At 41.0% G+C, this 26,138-nt stretch overlaps 1 protein-coding gene across 1 annotated transcript in view; it reads right to left on the minus strand.

The window, feature by feature from the left end:
* The window catches only part of mwh (multiple wing hairs), a 516,688-nt gene that overhangs the window by 19,667 nt on the left and 470,883 nt on the right, over window positions 1-26,138 (minus strand). The window contains exons 5-6 of the mRNA XM_067150265.2: window positions 16,847-17,113; window positions 6,227-6,391 (exon numbers count right to left, since the gene is read on the minus strand). Of these exons, the coding sequence (XP_067006366.2) occupies window positions 6,227-6,391; window positions 16,847-17,113 (432 nt within the window). The remainder of the gene's footprint in view (window positions 1-6,226; window positions 6,392-16,846; window positions 17,114-26,138) is intronic.

A 26,138-nucleotide genomic window follows, 5' to 3' on the forward strand; every position in this document is an offset into this window, starting at 1 on the left:
TCGAGGAGCTTTAAACAGTTGAGGTTCCGACACTAAGAAGAATGAGGTTTAAGGTAGGGTTACAATATCCTGAAACCGAAAAATGAGGACACCTTCAACCAGATATATCAACACTCTCTTAAGTGGCCCATAGACGTGCAATATTATTGCGCAATATCGGGTTTTGTGCAATATCATTGATAGTGTGTATTTAATACTGAAGGGTTGTGCAATATATTGTACGAAATCACAAAAGTTTGAAACATATTGCGCAAATCGCAAAATACTGTGCCGTGTGTTGGCAATATTGTGCAATATCGCGTCCTCCCGCCAGTTGGTATCAACAAGTGGGGGAGAACGTACCGTGTTGGCAGACAAACAGGTGGTGAAAAAGTTTATTTTGGAGTTTATCGAAGCCTTCCGGCTCTATGGGACGTTAAGAGCAAAGATTAGAGTAATCGCGTTAAAAAAAGGTGAACAGAACGAGGTGCTTATTGAGAAATATCGCGAAAAATACCCACAAGGTGTTATTTAAAAAAATCAGTTCTCTGCGTACAAACTTCCGGAAGGAAGTGAAGCGTCTTCGTGATACAGAAAGGGGTGTTCACCAAACAAAATACCGGCATGGACTGACTATATATTTCCAAGTATATTGTACGTCTATTACCCCTTTTGCACAATATATTGCACAACCAGCAACATTATCTCCACACGATTCTATTTATTGCACAAACCCGATTGTTGGGCAATAATATTGTATGTCTGTGGGCAGCAAAGAATATATTGTACAATCCATTTTGCGCAATAATATTGCACGTCTATGGGCCCCTTTTTAGGAATGGTGAATCCCGGGTGAAACACTATTAGTTTTATTTTATGTTGGCAAATAGCTATATTTACATACGAAACAAACAAAATAAATAATATTACATAAATCGCACATACCTACAAATTAAAGCCCATGTTCCTTGGGTATTTATAACTGGACTGAATATTTTTAACAGTTCCCTTTGTTGACAAAAAATTTAAAATAGGTTTTGCAATTCACATATCTAAAATTTAATTTCACCGTTGCAATCCCTTTTGCAGAATCTATTTCTCTTCTTTGTCCACAGCGCCTGTAATAAGAACAACCTCTTAGTGTTAAGGAGGGGCTGCCTGGCCGAGGCGGTAAAGGCGTGCTCGGTTCGCCCGGAAGGACGTGGGTTTGAATTCCTGTCAGGATGTCGTAAAATTTAAGAAACGAGATTTCCACTTCCGGAGGTGCATATGGCCCTGAGGTTCACTCAGCCTACACCAAAATGAGTACCAGGTTAATTCCTGGGGGCAAAGGCGGCCGGGCGTAGAGCTAACCAATCTACCCCATCACGTGCCGAGGTTAACAATGGTGGAAGCCTTTATCTTCCACTCCTCCAAGGGCCTTCATGGCCTGTACGGAGATGACTTTGCTTTGCTTTGCTTTGCTTAGTGTTAAGGGCTGGCAATGCAACAAAGAACTGCGCAATTTTAAGTAATTCACTAAATTGTTCTTCACTATTACACGACTCAATGTACTTACACCATTTCTTCTAGCTTGGTTCATATTTTTCATCATATGTGGCCCTGAATTTTTCTAAAATTTGAAAATTTATCAAAACACTTCTAATCATCAATTTAAATATTTTATCCAACAAAAATTTGATAGTTCTTTCACATAATTACATGATACATCTACAAAGTGAAAATCGGAAGGAAGGGGAACTATTGCAGCTATCTCTAAGCTAGCTAAGAAGGTCGTTACATGGATTGTAAGGAATGTAAATCGATATTTTTTGTTTTATTATCATAAAAGATCGATTGTAAGTGAATAACAAACGGTGTAATTCAATAATCATTATAAATATATATTTGAGAGATGAAAACAAAAATCTGATGATCTTACTTCCCAAGAATTAAAAAATGTGGACAATAGCATAAATGGTAAAAATGTACGCGGATGCTACATTAAACGTCGAAAATACGGATATGTTAAGGCAAAGAAAGGCCACGGATAGGTGAAGAACGAAATACTCTGTAGGTCTCTCAAAACCTACCACATCGTCAGACCAAGATAAGACAAGCTTGGCCTGGGAAGATCGGACAGGAAAGATTAAGAACAGGACTACAAATAAAGGGAAGCATGCAAGTAACACGGCTGCTTGATCATACACGTATGACTTTCGGGGATGGAAATTTTATGAATTTCCCCTGTGGGTGGGGACGGTAGATCGCAGCCACGCCATCCCCTGCCTGTCCTTTTTAGGGTACTGAAAGAGTTTCCAACGTACACTTAACTTGTAAGCGTGATGGGTGATAATGGGGCCCTTATCTGAATCTAGTACTGCTTTCATGTACTTGTGCCAGGCTCCTAACGTTCATCTTTCCTATCCGACCTTCTTTGGTCAACTCCTGTTCTCTTTCGCCCCAAACGGTATTAGATTTGTGATGCCTAGGGAGTTAAACATTTCATGCCCTCCGTGGCCCTGCCCATAGCTTTATTCTTCCCTTCTAGTTAGTGTTAGTAGAGTATGGTTGCCCAGTGGTACTTCCTCTTGAAACAACAATCACAATCACCACCAATGTTATGAATTATTGACAATCATACCATGGAGAGGCGACATACAGTTTCAAACCTCTGAGCTGCATTGTCCGGCATTTATGATGCTACTATCTTGATGACAAAGCTAGTGACTACGTTGTCGAGTAACAGGGCTGGTTTCTTAATGAATTTAAAACCGAAATTACTGATCCTACCATCAGATTTGAATCTTCGGTATCTTAGCCTGCAGACGTTAAGCTGGAGAAGAAAAGGTTATACGAGCCAACAGTCCCTTTCTTCTTGCTGCCATACAATCTCAGGTTCGAGCCCCACTGTCGGCATCCCTGAAGATGGTTTTCCGTGGTTTCCCCATTTTCACACCAGGCAAATGCTAGGGCTGTGCCTTAATTAAGGCCACGGTCACTTCCTCCCTACTCCCAAGTCTTTCCTATCCCATCGTCCCATAAGACCTATCTGTATCGGTGCGACGTAAAGCAAATTTGAAAAGAAAAAAAAAAGCAATCTCAAGCAGATTACTGTGACAGGTCTCCTTCTAGGAGCGAGGGGAATCATTTCAAGGATGTGTGAAACATAAATACAAACTGGAAAAGGAATTGCAAGGTGTAACGGACTCTTCACTTCATCGGCAACTACTGTTATGAAATTCGCCACGCACATAACCTCTTTTCTACGATTAGTATGGACTTACCCTCATCATGATATAAACTGCATTTTTTTCTCCAACTGGAACTTGCATACTTCATACTTTGCATGAACTCTACTCTATTCATCTTCACCATCTTCGACTAACTTCCTTTTTGCCGGCTGACGTCACGTGACCGCCTGGTTTATTCGCGCATGCTTCACTAATCTCTGGAATCTTCCAGATATATTTCTCATTCTACTCCACACTATAAATACCTGGCCTCCTCTGGAAATATTGAGATGGACTTAGGCCTGTGTGGAGGGAGCAACATCCTACGTCAACTTCGTCCTTAATTACATGTGCCCAGAAGTCTTCATTTGCGGGCAGTTCAATTTGCTTCATGATGAGGTATGACAAACTGATTTCTTTACTGTAAATACCTTTAATTGCATTGGGACAGACTTTCCCTGCAAAATTAAACTGGGAGCATGGCATTTCCAGGCCGAAATTTCACTTGCCCCTTTTGTGTTTAAAACTTTTCATTGACGACCTTCGTAACAACTTTCTTTTGAAGTGTGCGTGTGGTGTATTGGCAATTGTGCGACTTCTACTGTACACACACTTCTATTCGTTCAGTGCTTCGGGATATTGTGAAACTGGTTCAATGGAACTACATTGTGATTATTCGGCTGTAGAACTACGTTACCTAGTATTAATCCGTGTGATAACGGAAGTGGTGGTGACCTGCATATAGTATTTGCATTTTGCTCAGATAATTTTTCAGCTGGTATACTTGAATTTGCTAACTGAACATCTTCCCTTTCTTGTCGTTCTGGGTTTCTCTTTTTATTGCAGTATTCATCCTTTCCTTGTTTGTCCCTTTCCTTTCCTGCGGCATTTTCTCTTTTTCCTTTCTTTCTCTTGGATATCTTATCTCTTTTTTTATATAATGAATTTGTTATCCGTGTAAGTGGTTGGGAAAATTTTATATTTGTATAGTCCTCATTTCATGTAAATTGTCAGAGGTTTGATTTATTATTTCAATATATATATTTCTAAATTTTATATTGGTTTCTGATCTATTTTCACTTATCATGTCCCTTATTCCTCCTTACATTTTTCTTTAACTTTCCAGGTTATGTAGCATCCTTTCCTTTGCCCAATATCTTGTTACTCAGCAATGCTTGTTGGAGATTTCTAAGACCACGGCCTCCATTCTTAATTTGATAGTTACTTCATTGCATAAATCTTACTACTTGAGGGAAACTATTCTTAGATTTTCCCTTAGCACTATTATACATAATATATGTATATTACTCCCATGGGCCCCGTTACAAAGGGAGAAACGTCACCTGCATTATAAATATTATATAGCCATACTTACAAACAATCTGTATGGGGTGCACAGTACATGATCTGTTCAGCCTCACATTACTACCGGCCATGTTTAATAATAATAATAATAATAATAATAATAATAATAATAATAATAATAATAATAATAATAATAATAATAATAATAATAATAATAATAATAATGTTATTCGCTTTACGTCCCACTAACTACTTTTACGGTTTTCGGAGACGCCGAGGTGCCGGAATTTAGTCCCGCAGGAGTTCTTTTACGTGCCAGTAAATCTACCGACACGAGGCTGACGTATTTGAGTACCTTCAAATACCACCGGACTGAACCAGCATCGAACCTGTCAAGTTCGGGTCAGAAAGCCAGCGCCTCAACCGTCTGAGCCACTCAGCCCGGCCCGGCAATGTTTAAACCACTTTGGAGTTAGAGATACTTTTTTGTAAAATTAATTAAGCGCTATTCTGTACCATTAAGCTACACCTGTAATTTGGGTCAGGAAATAAACATATATACAGTACGTATGTCTCACTTCAATCATTTGCATCATCATCATCATCATCGTCGTCGTCGTCGCCGCCGCATTAAATATTGTTTACTTTTATCAGATTAACGTATCGCAATAATGCACTAAATTTTATAATTATGTCAACCTTGTTTACTTGTAATTTTAGTCTACATATATGGCGACTTTGTGCAACATTGCTTAAAGTTGCATGTTGCTGCTTCTCCTTCCGCTTTATACTGTATAACCTCCAACCATAAGAACTTAATGGGTGTATCTTCTTTCCAACTCTTGCCCCGTTTCTCTGCGGGGTCGGGTATGAGCTGAGAAGAATCTGTCGTGGCGGGTTTTTATGACCGGATGCCCTTCCTGACGTCAACCTCATCAGAGGAGTTAATGAGGTGAAATGAATGACGTGATATATGATAGTAGGAAGGGAGAGGGAGAAACACGGTGCCGGCACATAGCCTACTCCTATCGAATACCGGTAGCACGAAGAGGTCTGCTCAAGGCTTAACGTCCACATCTGACGGACGAATCACCATCAACAGCGTCATACGCCCTCACTCCATGTGAGCATTGTGGAGATGTTTGCAATTTAATCCAGGCTTTTGACACGCAATCTAGTGATTATAAATTATATAACACCACCTCCCCTACCATGCCGGCCAACATTCTGAAGGTGAAATTTTTTTCGATCAACGGGACTCGAACGGGCTAACCACAGTATCAGACCTTTTAGACTTCAACGTCTTAACGATCACCGCCACCAGGCGGGCTAAATTAAATTAAAGCACGTTTCACTTGGTGCCTATTTTCAAAGCTATAAGTATGAATGCATTTTTTTTCCTTGAGTGTATGAAGAATTTAGACATTCCCACCGTACCTCTGGAAGATGAATTGCTGTAAGATCTTCACGTTGTTCCAGACGAGATTATGAATTTTTTAGTGTTAAGAAACTTGAATAACTTAACTAGCCATACACTGAGTGTACAGATACGGAATAAGAAAGTTGGAATGCTCCCTGTTAACATTCCTTGGCTGTAATTGATGTTGTCGATCAAGAATCAATTAACATTGCGCTCTGAATGTATGCTCATCTCTTTCTCTGATAAAAAGTCATTCTCTGTCAAGGATTATTATACAAGCAGCTAAAGCAGGAATGCTAGGGTTACGAACCTGTACACGACGTTCCAGTAAAGCCATCTTCTCTTTCATGGAGTCCGACTCCTTCTCCGCGTCTTCTGCCCGTGTCTTGAGCGCCTCCACATCCAGGTAGTTCTGTTCCCAACGGATGAGCTCCTGCCGAACCAGCTCTGCACATATCGTGTTGTGTGGTAGCACCTGGAAGCAGGTAATATTCTAAAATAAATACATTGTGAGATAGACTTAAACAGAAATCACAGTCTGTTGAGGTGCTGATGTTGCGACGGCTCAACAAACGCTAAAACGATCAATCCACTACCATCCTGGATAAGATTTTAAAGAAGCTTTTGATCATCATATAAATCGAACAGTTATTAACTCCATTTCTTGTCTCAGGCTACGCTATTCAGTTCAACTAGGAGCTCTTTAACCGAAGAAATGTAAACTTTTTAGGCAGCACTGAATGTAGCGAATTATCTAATTCGTTTGAGATTTACAATGCCGACAACAGTTTTCATACGGATCAATACTTATTTTGAAAATGAAATTTTATAAATTATATTTCTATCATAAAATGGCTGCAGTTCACAGTTTCCCAATACGCCAAGGAATATGTGTACATTGGTTTCCAAAAGCGTAATAAAGTTTTGGTCCCAAAACGAAGCAACGACTTGTGTCAATATTTCTGTGTTACAAGCAGATCAAACAGACTCGCTTGAGACTATATCAAACAACACATAAAATGATATGCTTGAAATATTGCTTGAAAAATATTCACACACCAATAATTTGAGCAAAAACCACTGTAGTTACTCACCCACTTGACGTGCACAATATTTCTTCAGACGGTTTAAATTTATAGTTCGCAGTCTTAGGTAGAAATTTTTATATAAGAAGAGGAATGTATTTATTGCTTATGGTATTCAAGAAAAATGTATATAAGAACACTAATAATACAAATACATTATATTACGTATTACCGGTTTTGTTAGTCTGTACTGACGGACACGATAGCGTACGCATCGTAAACGTGTGAATATATCTCCAGATAACTAGCTATGGCGTTAGTAAATGGTCAGTAGACTAGGTTGGGAGATGTTGATAGGCACTGTGCCCAAGGAGGTGTGAATAAGCTGCCTAACTCAAGTGTGTGTGCATAACTACAGGATGCTGTGTTTGGAGAGTTATTTCATCATAGAGGAGTGAAGGAAAGTTAATATGTTGTAACGTTGTACACTTCAGTGCAAGCGTTAGATTCAGCGAGATCATTCATAAACACTTGATTGAACTTACTTTACGTCGCACGGACATAGATAGGTCTTATGGCGACGATGGGATAGGAAAGGGCTAGGAGTTGGAAGGAAGCGACAGTGACTTTAGTTAAGATCACGGACACGTACCTGTCCACTGTACAATTGTGAGTATGAATGTGCACAAGGCTAATTTAACACTACTGAGAGGGAATGATTTATGAGAAACAAGAAACTGAATTGGTGTGGGAATGTTTGTGCTCCTAATCTACTGTAGCTGTGATGGATCTGCAATGAAAGTGAAATGAATCTACCGTCAAGAGAAACAATGTCATTATTAGCGACGCTGCAGAGAAAACCTAAATGATTCTCACACAGCAGTGTGAGAGAAAAAGTGATTGGTATCCAATGAATGGTTTGTGCTGTGATTCTAAATAATTCTATTGTGAAAACGTATTCACAGTCGCGTAGGAGAAAGTACATTTACTCATTTCTAGACTGGATAAATGCACAATTATTTTCAATATTTAAGAAATAACTCGTGTTTACGATGTTTGAGAAGTCAGCTCTACATATCACAATACACTTACTAATAATTCACATTTTCACAAACTGTGCAAATTTATTTTCAATGTTTATATTCTTCCAAGACACGTGGAGATTCAGCTCATTTTCATATTTATATGACCTCTCTGTTGCTTGCAGATTGTTTCCGAAAAAGGTATGGAATAGGCACTAAACGATCTGCTAAAAGAGAGTTGCGGTACAATAACCAAAACACCAAGATAATGACTGTAAAAGGTATGATGACCAAATTATCAAAGTGCTGTTGGATGGACATTAACTATATCACGTAAACGAATTCAAATAGATAAGGTCTGATCACGTCCGATGGAAACTGTGTGAGAGAATTAAATGCCTGAATTGCCCAAGCGCAGAGCTGTAGTCGAGGGTATAAGCGGATATATGCCGTATGCCCTCTGATCAACTCAACTCAGAGTACGCATTCTGATTTCTTGCGTATACATTGTACTTTGGTTGCCTTCCATTTTAATGTCGCCATTTCGTCAGTGAGTTTTAACTCTCCAACTACGCTCGTAACCATGAATTTCGAAAGTTCAACTTGATGAAGAACATTATCAGCCATCACTTCGTTTGTCAACACTGTTTGTTGCTTACGTCTCCAGCCTTATGTTTATACATTGAAATGCCTCACCAGTTGATCGATTTAAGCCTGAGAAATATAGAATAATAATAATTTCGTGCGCCTATTTCTAGCCGAGTGCAGTCCTTGTAAGGCAGACCCTCCGATGAGGGTGGGCGGCATCTGCCATGTGTAGGTAACTGCGTGCTCTTGTGGTGGAGAATACTGTTATGTTTGGTGTGTGAGTTGCAGGGTTGTTGGGGACAACACAAACACCTAGCCCCCGGGCCATTGCAATTAACCAATGAAGGTTAAAATGCCCGATCCGGCCGGGAATCGAACCCGGGACCCTCTGAACCGAAGGCCAGTACGCTGACCATTCAGCCAACGAGTCGGACAAACTCATGTCCTAATCCTGAGGTGGTGCAGTTCTTTTCAGGTACACTCCCAATGGAGGTGAGCTGCTTGTACCATTTCAACCACATACTAGCCATTCTTACATTTATGTCAGTACCGGAAATCGAATCCTGGTCCCCAAGGACGGCAGCTAATAACACTAACCGATACGCTACGGAGGCGGACGAGAAATATATGAAGACGTGGCTGCAAAACCACCGTGCTACAACGTACACCAATTCAAGAGTTTGTACCAAGAAGAAAGTGTGACGCAGAGCAACTGATTCACCTTGGATGTTTTTTTAAAAAAATAGCTGGAAGTCGGTCCAGTATAACGTATCCACAAAGACGCACACTAGATACTGTCAGTTGGTACAATTATTTTATTCACATCTATTTACAAATTGACATACACATAACCTTAATCACTGCTGTCACAAGCAAAACACTCACATCACAAACCGCCATTTAAAACAACTGCCAACCGCTGCACATGGAGATTACAAGCTTAACACACAGTTGAAACGAAACTGACTGTGTAAAAGCATGTCACAAGTATAATGTTGCTACACAATAACTCTACTCGCTAACCAGCAACTCTCTCCCAATAACTCCCTAACCAATAATTATCTTCCAATCCATCCCGTTACCATCAAGACCACCTCCTTATATATGTGCCTGGTCAGGCTTCCAGAAAGATACGTTACAAGAAATACCTTCGTGAAAATTCTAGAGTGACTAATACATAGAATATAATGTACAGAATATTCTTCATCGTTCTCGTCACCTATTACCATTCTGGAAGTTACAGTGTGTTTCACAATTATGGATTACAAATTATATATATACTGTAGGTAAGAATGAATTATATACAGGTTTATATTGGACTGATATAAATGTTTATGTACAGCATATGTTTCATGACATAACCTCACACACAATATGATCATTCGACTACGTAAATAATAATAATAATAATAATACTAAATGGATGTACATCACTTCATAGCCATACATACAAGTAGTAGTAATAGTAATCGTAAAATAATAATAATAATAATAATAATAATAATAATAATAATAACGGCGTGTGGCCTCCGAATAGGACTGGTGCAGGTCTTCCGAGTTGACGCCATATGGGCAACCTGCGCGTCTGTGAGGATGAGACCCTACCTAGTCTAACTCAGCCATTGAAATTAAGCAATTAAGGTTAAAATCCCCGATCCGACCGGTAATCGAACCCCGGACCCTCTGGACTAAATGCCAGCATGTTAGCCATAAAGCTATGGAGCTGGACTGGGAGATGATAAAATTGACGTGACGAATCAAGATAGAGCCCACAAACGCAGGTGGCTGCATTACTGGAGACTAGACTGTACCTGACCCCGCACTCTTCCAAGACACGTGGAGATTCAGCTCATTTTCATAAATTTTACCTCCAGAGTAGCTGGAAGGTAGACGCAAGAATACAGCACGCCAATTTGAAAGCCAAACCAGCTCTCCGGCGGCAAAATCTCTGAAATGGGCAACACAAACGATCGTTTGACACGCAACAAACAGATATATCTCCTGGCTCGTTTGTCAAGAACGGCTTCGAGCGAAACGCGTTAAGCGACCTCGTGAGTTTCGAGAAATCTCGAAATACTGTCAAAGGAATGCGTGCCCGGGCATAAAATGGTCCGTTCTATGGAGATAAAGATTCTAATTTATCGCTTAGGGTATAAGGAGAAGCTAATTGATGGCGTGCCATCGGCAGCTTTCTCTTCACTAGGGTTTTAAACAAGCATATTGCTTGTACCTGTCTTCCAAGAGAAAAGTACGCAAATCGCTGTACCTTTTTTTTTAACGTGCATTTGCAAGTCTGCTGCTCAGGAAGTTAACTGTATTTCATTTGTGAGTTCTTGTATTGCATTATGCCCAAATAATCTCCCACGACTCTGTACTGATGTGTCAGTCAAACAATACAGCTCTACTCAGTAATCCAAAATCGCTGATTAATTTTTTATTGGCACGTAGGCCTAATTTATTGGCACACAAGCTAGATAGTTACATCTGTGTGGATCGGTAGTGGAGTGTGGGCTTCCGGATCCGAAGATCGCTGGTTCAAACCCCACAGAAAAAACGGATTTTTGAAGGGCGGGAAAAGTCCATTCTGACACTCCATGTCGTACGATGTCGGTATGAATAAAGATCTCCCGTGACACGTTAGGTGTTTACGCGACAATATAAATTCACACCCAGCCATAGATCGATAAGCACAGATTCAAATTACTCTACCATCTGGTAGAATAAAACGGAACATAGAAATTGATACGCAGGCAGTGTAGAAGGCGTCAATAATAATAATAATAATAATAATAATAATAATAATATAATAATTTATTATATATTATAATATACAATTATAATATACAATATAATATATAATTATAAAATTATTATTATTATTATTATTATTATTATTATTATTATTATTATTATTATTATTATTATTGTCGGGCTGAGTGGTTCAAACGGTTGAGGCGCTGGCCTTCTGACCCCAGCTTGGCAGGTTCGATCCTGTCTCAGTCCGGTGCTATATGAAGGTGCTCAAATACGTCAGCGTCGTGTCAGTACATTTATTGGCATATAAAAGACCTCCTGCGGGACAAAATTCGGGCACCTTGGCATTTCCGAAAACTTTCAAAGGTACAAATTTGTTTCTTTCACTGACTTGTCTCAGTCTCAACATGAAAGTGACTGAGGTATGAGCGATGCTAGTAATGCTAGTAATATTATTAATTGTCCGGCCCCGCGGTGTAGGAGGCAACGCGTCCGCCTATTCGATTCCGGGCCGAGTCATGGGTTTTTAATTGCAAATGATTAATATCCCTGGCCTGGGAACTGGGTGTTTGTATCGTCCTTAACGTCCCTTTCCTTACATTCAACACTCTACACTTCCGCAATTCCAATTACACGCAGGCTCATGTCATATGGTGCAAGTAGTGGCAAAATTCCTCTTTTTTCTTTACTTTTTTGCAACTTGCTTTACGTCGAACCGACACAAATAGGTCTTATGGCGACGATGGGAGAGGAAAGGGCTAGAAGTGGGTCGGAAGCGGCAGTGGCCTTATTTAAGGCACAGCCCCAGCATTTGCCTGGTGTGAAAATGGGAAACCACGGAAAACCATCTTCAGGGCTGCCCACAGTGGGGCTCGAACCCACTATCTCACGAATACTGGATACGGGCCGAACTTAAGCGACTGCAGCTATCGAGCTCGGTAAAAGATCTCTATAGGTCGACGCCCCGAACAAATACGAGTAGCATTAAAATATATATATATAATATATATATATATTTCTATTATATTTCTATATATATATATATATATAATTAATTCCTTATGCAGACTGTTCCTGTTATGAATGGTGTGAAAATGTTGCTTATAAGGTCGGTTGGTTGCGTGAATTTCAGTGGATTTGGAAGACTGATATGTGATAGCAATTTCTGGCTCGGCGAGGAAAGCAACGGGGAACTAATTCACTTTTGCAGAGAACGTGCATAGTTTGTTTCCCGACGTGTAAAGAAGATAGGCTATTCACCAAAGCTCCGTCTCTAATCCAGATCTTCTAGAACGTTGCTCCCGAACTAGCACTTCCTCCACAGCCAGTGTTAAAAAGATGGGGGACATGGATTTTTTTCTACTTTGTACAATTCAGACAACTTTGATATGATATCTGAAGTGATTACCGCATTCCCTGAAAATGACACTACTCCATTCGTTACGTGAAGGAATTTCTCATCAATGCGAGTATCAGGAATGGTTCGTTTTACACTACGTAAATATGCGCATCTGTAGCGTAATGGTTAGCACTATTACCTGCCATCATCGGTTGCACGGGTTCGATTCCCGGTACTGCCAAATATTAAAGAATGGCAGGAGGGCTGGTATGTAGTTAAATCGATACCAGCAGCTCACCTGCATTGGGGGTGAGCCTGTAAAGAGTTGCACCTCTCTGGGGCGAAGACACGAGTTTACTTTATTATGGTAAATTGCCAGAAGTGGTCACTGATCACGAACCTTTAAAAAAAGGAAGAGTGGAGCCTCTTTTGGCTTCATTGTTGAAGAAACTGTGAATATCACTGAAGCTGTTCCAGGTAGAGTAGGAAGTTCTATCAGTGAAAAGTGCAAGTGTGTTTTGTCTTCAAATCTAGGTTTACAGAAGCTGACGAAAATTCGTTTAATTTTGAGGGCTAATCCCTCAGAAAACTTAGATGTATGTCCATCTATATTACCTTGCTTTAAATACGCTCCGAACACATCAGTCGACACAGAGCGAGCTTTTTCTGTAATGAAATATATTGCGTCAGATAGGAGGCAGAATTTAAGATCCGAGAATTCGAGGAAACACTTTGTGGTTATGTGCAATAATGCAAATGAATATACGATGGCTATTTTTAATTAAGGACCGTTTGCCAATAAAATAAGAACTGTTAGATATCATTAACTAATTATACACTTTTATGCTTCTTTTCATATCTTCACATAACTTTATGCTTATTGCAACATTTGTCGTAGCGTAGGACAAGTTATTTTAGACCCTCGTCGTAGAAATCTGCCGCTTGCGAGGAAAGCCACTTATGAATCGTCGTTTAATTTCGCCGTCGGTGTGAAAATGCTTGCCGCCGAGGAACTTCTTCAGACACAGAAAGAGGTGGTAGTTAATAGGCGGAAGATCAAGTCTGTGGGAAGAGTGGTAGAAATACTGCCGGCCAAAAGACGGTGTTAGTGTTTGCGTTTGAGCAGTACCTGGTGACTACCGTGTCTTTCTCCACCCGAAGAAGTCTCTAAGCGGCAAGCATTTTCATTCCGACGGCGACGTAAAGCGACGATTCAGAAATAATGATCCTCTCAGGTGGCGGACGACAATGACGAGGGTCTACCGAAACGTGTCCCACGCAACGGGAAATGTTTCAGTAAGCATAGCATTATGTGGAAACTTAGCTGAAGGTATGAAAAGAGGCATAAAATGGCAACTAGCCAAAAATATACAGTGGTTCACATTTTATTAACAAAAAGTCCTTAATTAAAAAATAGCCCTCGTATTTTACTTGAAAAGATGCCGTAATTGAACACTATACTTCGCAGGACCTTTCAATAATGAACGAAAAAGTAGTTTATGTTATAAATCTACCTAATATATAGTACATTTTAAATGGCCTTTACTTTACATTTTTAGTGCCTATTTTGCAAGTTCTGTCTGCATTTCTGCCTGCCTATTTTAACAGTTTTAAGAGCCTTAACATTCGGACTCGACTGATAAAACTTCTTAGGAGCGTAAACACAGAAGAGTGACTGAAGACATTTTGATAGGTACATAAAATCGAGAGTTCAACTACCAGGCTATAACCGAGTCTGGAATCCGGTTGGTTTGAGCCACGTAAAGCAGAAACATGAGACGTGTAGGAGATTGACATCAGTTTGTATCTAGGCAATGCTTTATAGCTTCGGACAAAGTGGGAGCAGATGACGCTGCTATAAATTTACTCTTAAGCAGTACTCCCGGAGTTGCCGAACTTGATCACATTCTAAATCATAAAACATCTAATGAATGTTTACCATTTAAAGGGCACATGTAACTTGAGAATCAATTACTTAACGAACATCATATAATTTATTATATTGTATTAAAGGGAGGTTACACATGGTTTCGGGCAGAAATATCACTTCAGCGTTTACTGCAGGTTTCGACATGCTATTAAAAATATATATATATATATATATATATATATATATCTGCATAATGAATGTCTTGAAAACAATTGAATTGTTAACCGGAAGGACTGTTTGAAACAATAAGAACTTTTAAAAAAAATTTAAAAGAAATCTGTAAGTGGATAGTCCTCCATAGACTTAGACAAAACGACGCAAAATTTCAAGCAATCGTAATTTCGCACCAAAATCAATAACATGTCTTTCTTCCAAAATTATACCTCCGTGAGTCCAATTATTGAATACGCTGAACAAGTCAAAGGACTAAGGATAATTCTAAACATCTTTCTTGGACGCAACACACAGGGGATGTTTCCAAAAATGAAACCACTTTTCCGTTTGCGAAAATCAAATGCTCATAAATAAGTCTCTCGAACATGGTCATCCATCAAGGTTTGCTAATTTCAGATGACTGCCAGTCTCCCCTTGTGGGTGGGGACGCTAGAATAATATCCATGGTACCCTTGCCTGTGGATTTCTGGAATTATGGCAATGACGTTTTAGTACAACATACAAAAATGGACTAAAGATGACGGCAATGATTATTGTTTTAAGGCGTCTAACAATGTAAAGATTAGACTGGCCAGACGGGCTTTTCACAACACTGAGGGACATAGAAGTGCGACTCCAAGAAATAGATGTTGTGACTACAAAATGATGGGGACAAAGGATAGACAAATGTACACAGACATGAGCTGTCCAAAGAGAAATGTAGTCAGGAAGTATGAGAAATGAATGTTAGAGCTTGTATCAATCAGTCATTAATTACCTGAATTTAGGGCTGTCGCCCAGGTGGCAGATTCCCTATTAGTTGTTTACCAGGCCTTTTCTTAAATTTGTTCAAAGAACTCCGAAATTTATCGAACATACTCCTTAATAAATCATTTTAATCCATTATTCCTTGTCCTAATGAATATTTGCCCCAATTTGTCTTCTTGAATTCTAACTATACATTCATGTTATGATCTTTCCTGCTTTTTAAAGCTCCACTCAAGATTATTCATCTACTAATGTCGTTCCACGCCATCTCTCCACTAACAGCTCGGAACATACCGCTTAGTCGAGCAGCTCGTCTCCTTGCTCCCAAATCTTTCCAGGCCAAATTTTGCAACATTTCTATAACACTACTCTTTTGTCGAATATCACTAAGAACATATCGTGCTGCTTTCCTTTGAATATTTTCTAATTCTCGTATCAAGTAATCTTGCTGTGGGAACCATACACTGTAACCATGATTTAAGTGGGGGTCTTACCACAGACTCATATGGCCTCTCCTTTAAATTCTTACTACAGCTCCTAAATACTCTTAAAACCATATGAAGAGATCTGTAACTTTTATTTACAGCATCGCAAATGTGATTCAATCCAAATCTTTCCGTATATTAACACGTTAGTACTTACAGCGATCTCCATGAGGTACTACCACCTCATCAATCCAGTAATTAACACCCAGAGGACTTTTCCACCTGGCGAAACTTACAGCCTCATTTTTCATCCCGTTAACCATCATCATATTGTCTGCTGTTCAACTCACAACATTGTCTAGGCCTTTTGTAGTCACTCAATATCCTGTAACTTATGTATCATCACTCTGTACAGCAGGGCCTTTCAGGGTGCATGCGCCTGGCGCATGCGCTGTGCACGGTGCAAAAAACGACTTCGCTTGTTTGCTCAGAGTGCAGACCCCCGCTCCTCGATTTGGAGCAATAGCGCTGTCTCTCTCTTTCCCCACGCCTGTCTCGCTCGTTCCCCCTGTCTCCCTCTTCCTCACTTGCTCCGTAGCGCTCCAAATCCGAGCCGAGCTTAGCCGAGTAGCCCAGAGACGAAGCGTTGGTCCGAGCCAAACCGAGTGGAACCGATGCACAGTGCACGGAGCTCTTGCGCCTAGATTTGCACGCGTGAGATTTTGGGCGTTTTAGAGGGCCTGCTGTACAGTATAACATAATCCGAAAAATGCCTTATAGGACCGGGAATAAATCCTCGAGGAGTGACATTGATCTGTTCAGAGTACAGTACACTGTAACCCACAGAGGGCTAGGAATTAAGTGTACAAAGTATAATAGGACTGGAAGAAACTTAGCATTCAGTTCACTGGAAATAGAGAGCTCACCTTCTTGAGGGAACTGGCCTGGAAGCCTGCCTGCTCCAGTTCTGCCTGGAGATACAGCCTACTCTGTGGGCTAGGTGCTGTGTCCAGGAAGGTGTTGAGAAACTTGAGACCAGCAGCCTGTAACTCAGGGCACACTCCGGAACTGCTCAACATACCCACTAGGAATCGGAACCGGACAGGCTCTCCGAAACGTAACCGCAGAGTGGAGAGTGCCTCGGAGACGGGCCCATGACCACAACCTGGTGGTTCACAGGCTTTCGTCAGGAGCTGTAACAGACAAAACATAATAAGGTAGAAGAAATACACTTGTCTTCAAACGTTTATAGTCAAACCTTGCACACATCTCCATCCAGTAGGAAAGGCTCTCGATATTAAGGCCCTAGTTCAAGAGTTATGGTACCAGTATCTATAGCTACATTGCAAGATTCAGACCATCTGTTACCTACTCCGAGAAACACAGATCTTTTACAGTTAGCTTATGTAAAGAATTTTCTCAGCAGAAAATGCGGAATTCATAATTTAAACCTTTTCACTCCCAAGTTTCTTTCAGCCTTATACATGCCCCGTACCAGATTTTTCGGGACGTTTCGACAGTGGTTATAATAGGCCATACATACTATGTATTTACACAGCTACTGAAAAGTCATGGAATGATAATATTAGCAATAGTTTTCTCCTAACACTTTTCCCAAAACTTGAAAGAACTTGGCGTGATAAATGTTGACAGCTTGTTTCACTGAAACTTATCTCCACTATATTAATAAAAAATCAGACTCATCATCACTGCCTAAAATTTCTAAAATACAATCTTTCGTTATGCTTTCTTTACACTCCCGTGCACCAATCTCGGAAGACAGCTGTGAAAGAAAACCACAAGGCACATAATTATCGTAAAAAAACAAAAAAAAACGGTAAGGCGATTTATGAATCGTCCGTCGTCTCAACAAAGCATGTCAACAGCGTTGGACTGAACTCGGAAGTGAACAAGAGCGCATTGCATTAAATCCGAATTAACTCGTGTTTGGGACAGCGGGAGAAATGTTGACATCCGAGTTAACTCGGGCATGGGATGGAAAAGGTTAAGTATTAAGTTTATGGAAAAACGTTGGGAGTTTAAAATAGTCCTTATTTAAAGTAGGCCTACAGGCTACCAAAGTTTCAACATTTATCGCTTCGAAATTTGTTTGTTATCTAACAATGAACTGCTTTTTAACTATTTGCTTTACGTCGCACGGACACATACAGGTCTTATGGCGACGATGGGACAGGAAAGGACTAGCAGTGGGAAGGAATCGACCATGGCCTTGACTGAGGTACAGCCTAGCATTTGATTACTGTTAAAAGTGGGAAACCACGGAAAACCATCCTCAGGGCTTCCGACAGTGGGGTTCGAACTCACTATCTCCCAAATGCAAGCTGACAGTTACGTGATTCAAACCGCGGAGCTACTCGCCCGGTAATAAACTGTTTATCGTCACATAGGCACAGCTAGACTTTTTGTTCCGCTGAGATAGCAAAAGGTTTAAGAGTGGGAAGGTAGCGGCCGGAAATTTAATTGTATATTTATTGAGTACTCAGCTGGAAGCCAGGCCGGATCCTTAAATAGCTCCGCCACCAGCTGCCATACTTAGCCTCGTCGTAATTGAAGAGACGTCCAGGCAAAAGGAGGAGTGAGATAGTTTGCTGTTACTTTCCTGACTGGGCCGGATGCAAGCTCACATTTGCGCTCCCCTAACCGCACGGCCAACTCGTCCGGTCACTTTCATATTGTCAAAGCCCACTACGAGACTAATGGCAGAAAATGAAATAAATTTGTTCTAGCTCATACGATATTATAGTGTTCTGTGAACACTGGGTCTCAGTAGCAACGGCATAAACTTTAATTAAGATAAGGAAAAACATCTTCAGAGCTATCAAATGAAAGTTTACGGATATATGCGGGGAAGAATCAACAACTTCTTGGGTCCCCGGTGGGGAGAGGGAGAATAATGTAGGGCCCCATCATCGCACCTGCTAATAATAATAATAACAATAATAATAATAATAATAATAATAATGATGGACATCTATTCAGGATACCAGGAAACAGGATCATCAGGAGAATGATAGAAATCTTATGGAACAGTAAGAGCAATATTAGATGGATTACAGAAATCAAGGAAGATATGAGGAAACTAGGAATCATGATAGAAGATTTCAAACACAAAATAGACAAAATCAAGAAACTCATGGACAAGAAGCCGGATTACAAACCAAGATCAAGACAATGGGACGGATGATTTCAGACGAAGAAAGAATATTAAGATCCGTGAGAATTAAGAGGTACTGGGCTGACAGTAAACTGAAAAAAAAAATCCCTTTTCATAAAATTGACTAAAGTGGTCCAATGAAGGCCATGATAAATAAATAAATAAATAAATAAATAAATAAATAAATAAATAAAATTAATTTAATTAATTAAATAATAATGAGAGTCGAGAAGGCAGGGTTACAAATTTATTTGAAAAGACAGGGTTTGAAACGGACATTAATAATTTTCCATAACTGCTAGGCAGAAATGTAGAGTAAATAAATTAAAGTATCAACGGGAAATAATACAGCCAAACTTCCTGGATAAAGAGGCGAACAAAAATAGAACTCAGCAACAAGGAGTGTTCGCATTGGGTGTGCGGCGATCAGTAAATCGTTCTCTGTACAATCAGACGAAAGACTGGTGTGCTTTCCTGTAGATAAGCAGCATATCCGCGGACTCGTTTGTAGAAAACTTTTCTTAGCAGGCAAAGTACTACGAAAAGCGTAAAATTACGAAAATTCCTCAAATTGTGCCGAAAGTAGAAGGACTAAAGGGCCCAGAAAGGTTTCAAATTGCGAGTCTTGAATAGTTCTAGCAAACTAAAAAAAAAAGAACAAACACATTTCGAAAGTCCCTTCCGGCCTAAATGCAGTTCCGGAAAAACAGCATAAAATCGCTTGTGTCTTTATTCGTTTTCTCTTTTATTCAAATTCTAGCCAAATTAACTTATTTACATAATTCTCTCTGTAATGTGTTCCTTGGTTCAATGCCCTCCCGCGTGTTTTGATTTTTCGTAAAATTCCCGAACCGAATGTACTTATAAGAGCCTTAAGTGAAACTCTTCATTCACTTTAGCGCTCGTAGTGGTGCGTAAGTGAAACAATGCACTGACTCACATTAACACTCGTAGTGGTAGGAAAAGGCAAACTGCTAATTTAAGCGACCGGATAACGATGCTTATTAAAAGGATTTTAATTTTCAGGAATAAATAAAGAATAATTCTCACACTTTTTATTTTACTAGCTGATATACCCGTGCTTCGCTACGGAATTGTACATTGTGTACAGAATTGTAGGTTAGGTAGTGTACACGTTGTGAGCAAGACTGTATTAAATTGCATAGTTCTTAACGTTACCCTGGAAACGCGACGGAGAAATCACCAAACGTCTTTCCTCATATGAAGACTGCGTTAGGGAATTTTCATTGTAACGGTAGGACCGCTTGCCTACCATCAGTCAAAATCAGGTTGAGGAATTGCATTATAATGGCAGACACTCGACTGTCTTAGTGGTTTTCCCAACTGAAATGAACATAGAACATTACAATGACGTCAGTAGGAATGGTGCGAATGAAAGCAATTATTTCACATGAAATACTCGATCAAATGAAAAACCACACATTTTCTCACTTTTAACGAACAGTAGACTACCACGCTGCCAATCTAACAGTCCAAAGTTCCAGAGCTAGTATGACCAGGCCGCAGACAGCCGTGATCCGTGAACACTCTTAGTCTTTTTCCGGAGGGAGGGGGAGTCGAATAGTGGAGAGTCCCAGGGCAAAACCTATGCCCTTTTACTAATCTGTTTCCTAGGAGTACCCGATTAGTCGGGAAATCTCAATTCACTACACTGGCGGCGGAATATCTGACTTGGAGGCAATTTTTTCCTCCAAGCCAGAGAAGAAACCCCCTCTTCACTGCTAATTTTAAATAAAATGAATGTAGAATTTAATAAAAGTATAGACGAAGAAGCTCTTTTTAAGAAATGGCTCTTTTCAAGGTTGAATTTTGAGTTATTTAGTGAATTGTAGTGCTATAATTTGGAATATGCCTAAATTGTAATTCTGAACCAGGCCATACTACTACTACTACTACTACTACTACTACTACTACTACTACTACTAAGTAAGCCTCTGCCTTAAGAGTGCACACTGCTCATTCAAAACAGCGCGTCAGAGTAAGGATCGAATAGCTGGAACACTATGATGAACCAGTGAGTTACGTACCAGCAGTACGGTATCAGAAGATGTATGAACCAGAGGAATGACATGCTAAAGAAGGAAGTTTTCTAACTCCCCAGCTATTTCTCGCCAATATTCAGTCAGGCTGTTATACACGGTACGCAGCAGTAATCCCATCTATCGGAGTTGAGCGGCAGCATAAGAGACAAAAAACATCACCACAAACAATGGTCAATGTAATGTTATTGTTGACCAATGGTATGCGCTTTCAATATTGTAGGCCTTCACATTTAGTTTTCTTCCGACTCTGAAATACTACTGTTATCATAGACGGTACGGTAAAATTGAATACGGTAAAACATAAATGGTCGGAAATTGTATTCTCTATAACTTTTGTTATGTAGTACTTTTCGATAGGACCAATAACATAGGTATTTAAAAATTAAATTTTAGGCGCCTTCCCCTAAACTACAATTTCAGGGCGAATAACATTGTTTATAACTTAGACTGTAGTTTCTTATTCACCAACTCTATATACCGACTTTCATTAAATTCTGTTAACCCATTTTCTCGTGGCTCGGACTTGGCAACAACAATACATATTCATGAATATCTGTGTTACCAAAGCCAGTACGGTAACAATGTATGACATAAATGATCGGAAATTTAATGTTATATAACTTTAGTTTTGTAGTATTTATCGATAGGACCACTAATAATATAAATATTTGTGAATTCAATTTTAGGCCTTCCCCTAAACTACCATTTCACACAGCGTGAGTAAAATGATCTACAGCCTAGATTGTAGTGGCTCATCCCCCGACTACACATACTGATTTTCATTAAATTCTCTTCATCCGTTTTCTCGTGATGCGTGTACATACATACATACATACATACATACATACATACACTGACTGACAGAGCAAATGCAACACCAAGAAGGAGTGGTCAGAACTTTATGCCAATTGCAGGGTAGACTGACGTCACTGAGGTATGCTCATGATGTGAAATGCGCCGCTGTGCTGCGCACGTAGCGAACGATAAATGGGACACGGCGTTGGCGAATGGCCCACTTCGTACCGTGATTTCTCAGCCGACAGTCATTGTAGAACGTGTTGTCGTGTGCCACAGGACACGTGTATAGCTAAGAATGCCAGGCCGCCGTCAACGGAGGCATTTCCAGCAGACGGACGACTTTACGAGGGGTATGGTGATCGGGCTGAGAAGGGCAGGTTGGTCGCTTCGTCAAATCGCAGCCGATACCCATAGGGATGTGTCCACGGTGCAGCGCCTGTGGCGAAGATGGTTGGCGCAGGGACATGTGGCACGTGCGAGGGGTCCAGGCGCAGCCCGAGTGACGTCAGCACGCGAGGATCGGCGCATACGCCGCCAAGCGGTGGCAGCCCCGCACGCCACGTCAACCGCCATTCTTCAGCATGTGCAAGACACCCTGGCTGTTCCAATATCGACCAGAACAATTTCCCGTCGATTGGTTGAAGGAGGCCTGCACTCCCGGCGTCCGCTCAGAAGACTATCATTGACTCCACAGCATAGACGTGCACGCCTGGCATGGTGCCGGGCTAGAGCGACTTGGATGAGGGAATGGCGGAACGTCGTGTTCTCCGATGAGTCACGCTTCTGTTCTGTCAGTGATAGTCACCGCAGACGAGTGTGGCGTCGGCGTGGAGAAAGGTCAAATCCGGCAGTAACTGTGGAGCGCCCTACCGCTAGACAACGCGGCATCATGGTTTGGGGCGCTATTGCGTATGATTCCACGTCACCTCTAGTGCGTATTCAAGGCACGTTAAATGCCCACCGCTACGTGCAGCATGTGCTGCGGCCGGTGGCACTCCCGTACCTTCAGGGGCTGCCCATTGCTCTGTTTCATCAGGATAATGCCCGCCCACACACTGCTCGCATCTCCCAACAGGCTCTACGAGGTGTACAGATGCTTCCGTGGCCAGCGTACTCTCCGGATCTCTCACCAATCGAACACGTGTGGGATCTCATTGGACGCCGTTTGCAAACTCTGCCCCAGCCTCGTACGGACGACCAACTGTGGCAAATGGTTGACAGAGAATGGAGAACCATCGCTCAGGACACCATCCGCACTCTTATTGACTCTGTACCTCGACGTGTTTCTGCGTGCATCGCCGCTCGCGGTGGTCCTACATCCTACTGAGTCGATGCCGTGCGCATTGTGTAACCTGCATATCGGTTTGAAATAAACATCAATTATTCGTCCGTGCCGTCTCTGTTTTTTCCCCAACTTTCATCCCTTTCGAACCACTCCTCCTTGGTGTTGCATTGTCACTGTCAGTCAGTGTACATACATACATACATACATACATACATACATACATACATACATACATACATACATACATACATACATACATACAGACAGACAGATAAACAGACAGACATACAGACAGAAATTACCGAAAAGTAAAAAGTGAATTTCCTTGTTACTATGCACATGACCGATACAGAAATACCATTCTTTTCAAATTCTGAGCTATGTACAGACAAAACTCTTAATTTATATATATATAGATTTACGTAAAATTCGAAGCTTATATCCCTAGAATGTTTTCAAGGTTGAGTTGATTGCCTGAACGGGTGGATTCTTCAGCAAGAACATACTGCAATTTTTCTGTGCTTGCAATCCACAGACAGACTAGCAATAACCAGTTCTCTTTGTTGTTCACTTGCTGCTCTAACCTTTGTCCAAGTGTGCTGTGTTTGTCGCAACAGGTCGCTTACCTGGCGACTAGAGTGGTTCAGAGCATAGAGACGCCAGCCACTGTACTGCTGCGCGAGTTCGTACCTTTTATATTAGCTTACATGAAAGTATTGTGTTTTTCAAGTTCATACCCATACAACACAGTACATACAGTATGTCTGAAAATAAAAGTCGTTTTCATGCATGCCTTGCAAATATCTGCTATCTCGTATGATTGGGGAACAGCATTCCCATTTTGTCTGTAACAGAACACCAGGTGACAGAGTGCGTCATAAGAACATTACGTTTCCTCTTAACAGGGCAGCGTAAGGCAATGACCGGACATTCATTGACATGTAGCTCGGCGTTTATTGCACTTTGCCTCGCGCCATTACATTTATATGGCTCTCAAGGCGAGCCACCATTTCTTAAGAGAACGATAAAATATCAGCTATCATGGTGCTTCGACTGCGTGTTTCCTCTGGTTTATAGCGCAGCGACTACAGTAGACCGTGCGCTGTGCCTTGTCGACAGAGATACACATCCCAAAGCTTGTAATAATAACAATAACAATAACAATAATAATAATAATAATAATAATAATGAATAGTAACAGATTAGCTAAAAGAATTCTCAACCTGGCCCTTTCATCTAAAACCAAGGACAGTTGGCTTCGTGAAATTGGAACAGATCTCCAGGAAATCAACATCGCCGAAGACATTGTACAGGACAGCTGTAAATTCAGAACCAAAATCGACAGTCACCAGTTTGAAGACAAACCCAACACTAGAGCCAGTATAACTTGGACAGAAGAACGAAGGAAGAAGCTCAGCAAGAGGATGAAGAGATTTTGTGAGGAGAAGAAGACCAATACATCAGCTAAGCTGGTTCAATCAAGCTCCCAAGTAGATCATAACGATGTAAATAATAATAATAATAATAATAATAATAATAATAATAATAATAATAATAATAATAATGAAATGAAATGTCGTATGTCATTTGGTGCCGGGATATCCCAGGACGGGTTCGGCTCGCCAGGTGCAGGTCTTTCTATTTGACTCACGTAGGCGACCTGCGCATCGTGATGAGGATGAAATGATGGTGAAGACAACATACACCCAGCTCCCGTGCCGTAGGAATTAACCAATTAAGGTTAAAATCCAGGACCCGGCCGGGAATCGAAACCGGGACCCTCTGAATCGAAGGCCAGTACGCTGACCGTTCAGCCACCGAGATTGTGAATGTTCTATACGCCTCCACATTACTCTACTTGTGCCTAAATCTGAGGCCACATTTAGTTCCATGCTTAGCATTTTTTAAATCATTAGAAACTGGGTCTAACCATCTTGATCTCCCTCTAGCTCTCTTGCCCTCTATGACCGAGTCCATTATTCTCTGAGGTATCCTATCTTTCTATATTCTCCTCACACGACCCATCACCGAAGCCGATTTATGCGTACCGCTTCACCCATCGAGTTCATTCCCAACTTAGTCTTTATATCCCTATTCCATCTACCCTCCTACCTATCGAATGACTGGAAATAAGCTGCTGATTTTCATTTTCATTGATTTAACATCGCTCTAACACATCGAAAGTTTTCGGCGATGCAAGGATGGGAAAGGGCTAGAATTGGGAATGTAGCGGCCGTGGCCTTAAGTTTTTTTTTCTATTTGTTTTACGTCGCACCGACACAGATAGGTCCTATGGCGACGATGGGAGAGGAAAGGCCTAGGAATGGAAAGGAAGCGGCCGTGGCCTTAATTAACGTTCAGCCCCAGCATTTGCCTGGTGTGAAAATGGGAAACCACTGAAAACCATCTTCAGGGCCGCCGACATTGGGGTTCGAACCCACTATCTTCCAGACGCAAGCTCACAGCTGCGCGCTCCTAACCGCATGGCCAACTCGCCCGGTCTTAATTAAAGTACAGTCTCAACATTTACATGATGTGAAATGGCAGACCACGGAAAACCACCTTCAGGGTCGCCGACGGTGGGATTCGAACCCACCATTTCCGAAATGAAAGCCCACAGCTACGCGACCCTAACCGCGCGACCATCTTACTCGGTCAGCTACATTCTTTGCATGTGAAGTGTGCCTTTTAAGTCTTGTGGTGTGTATTTCCTCTCTCCAATAAGGTATTAACACTTGCTCCGTTTGTTCTCGTAAGCTGCCAGAAGCGAGAAAGCTCATTTGCACGAGTTACTATGGCCACGAGCATTCTTTATACGTGTTTGTTCGGTTACAATGCTTATTTAAATGTTAACACTCTGGGCTGCAAGGCTTCCAAGCAATGACTATTCGTGTTTT

Source organism: Anabrus simplex, chromosome 6 (genome assembly GCF_040414725.1).
Source record: "Anabrus simplex isolate iqAnaSimp1 chromosome 6, ASM4041472v1, whole genome shotgun sequence".
Taxonomy (NCBI): Eukaryota; Metazoa; Arthropoda; class Insecta; order Orthoptera; family Tettigoniidae; genus Anabrus; species Anabrus simplex.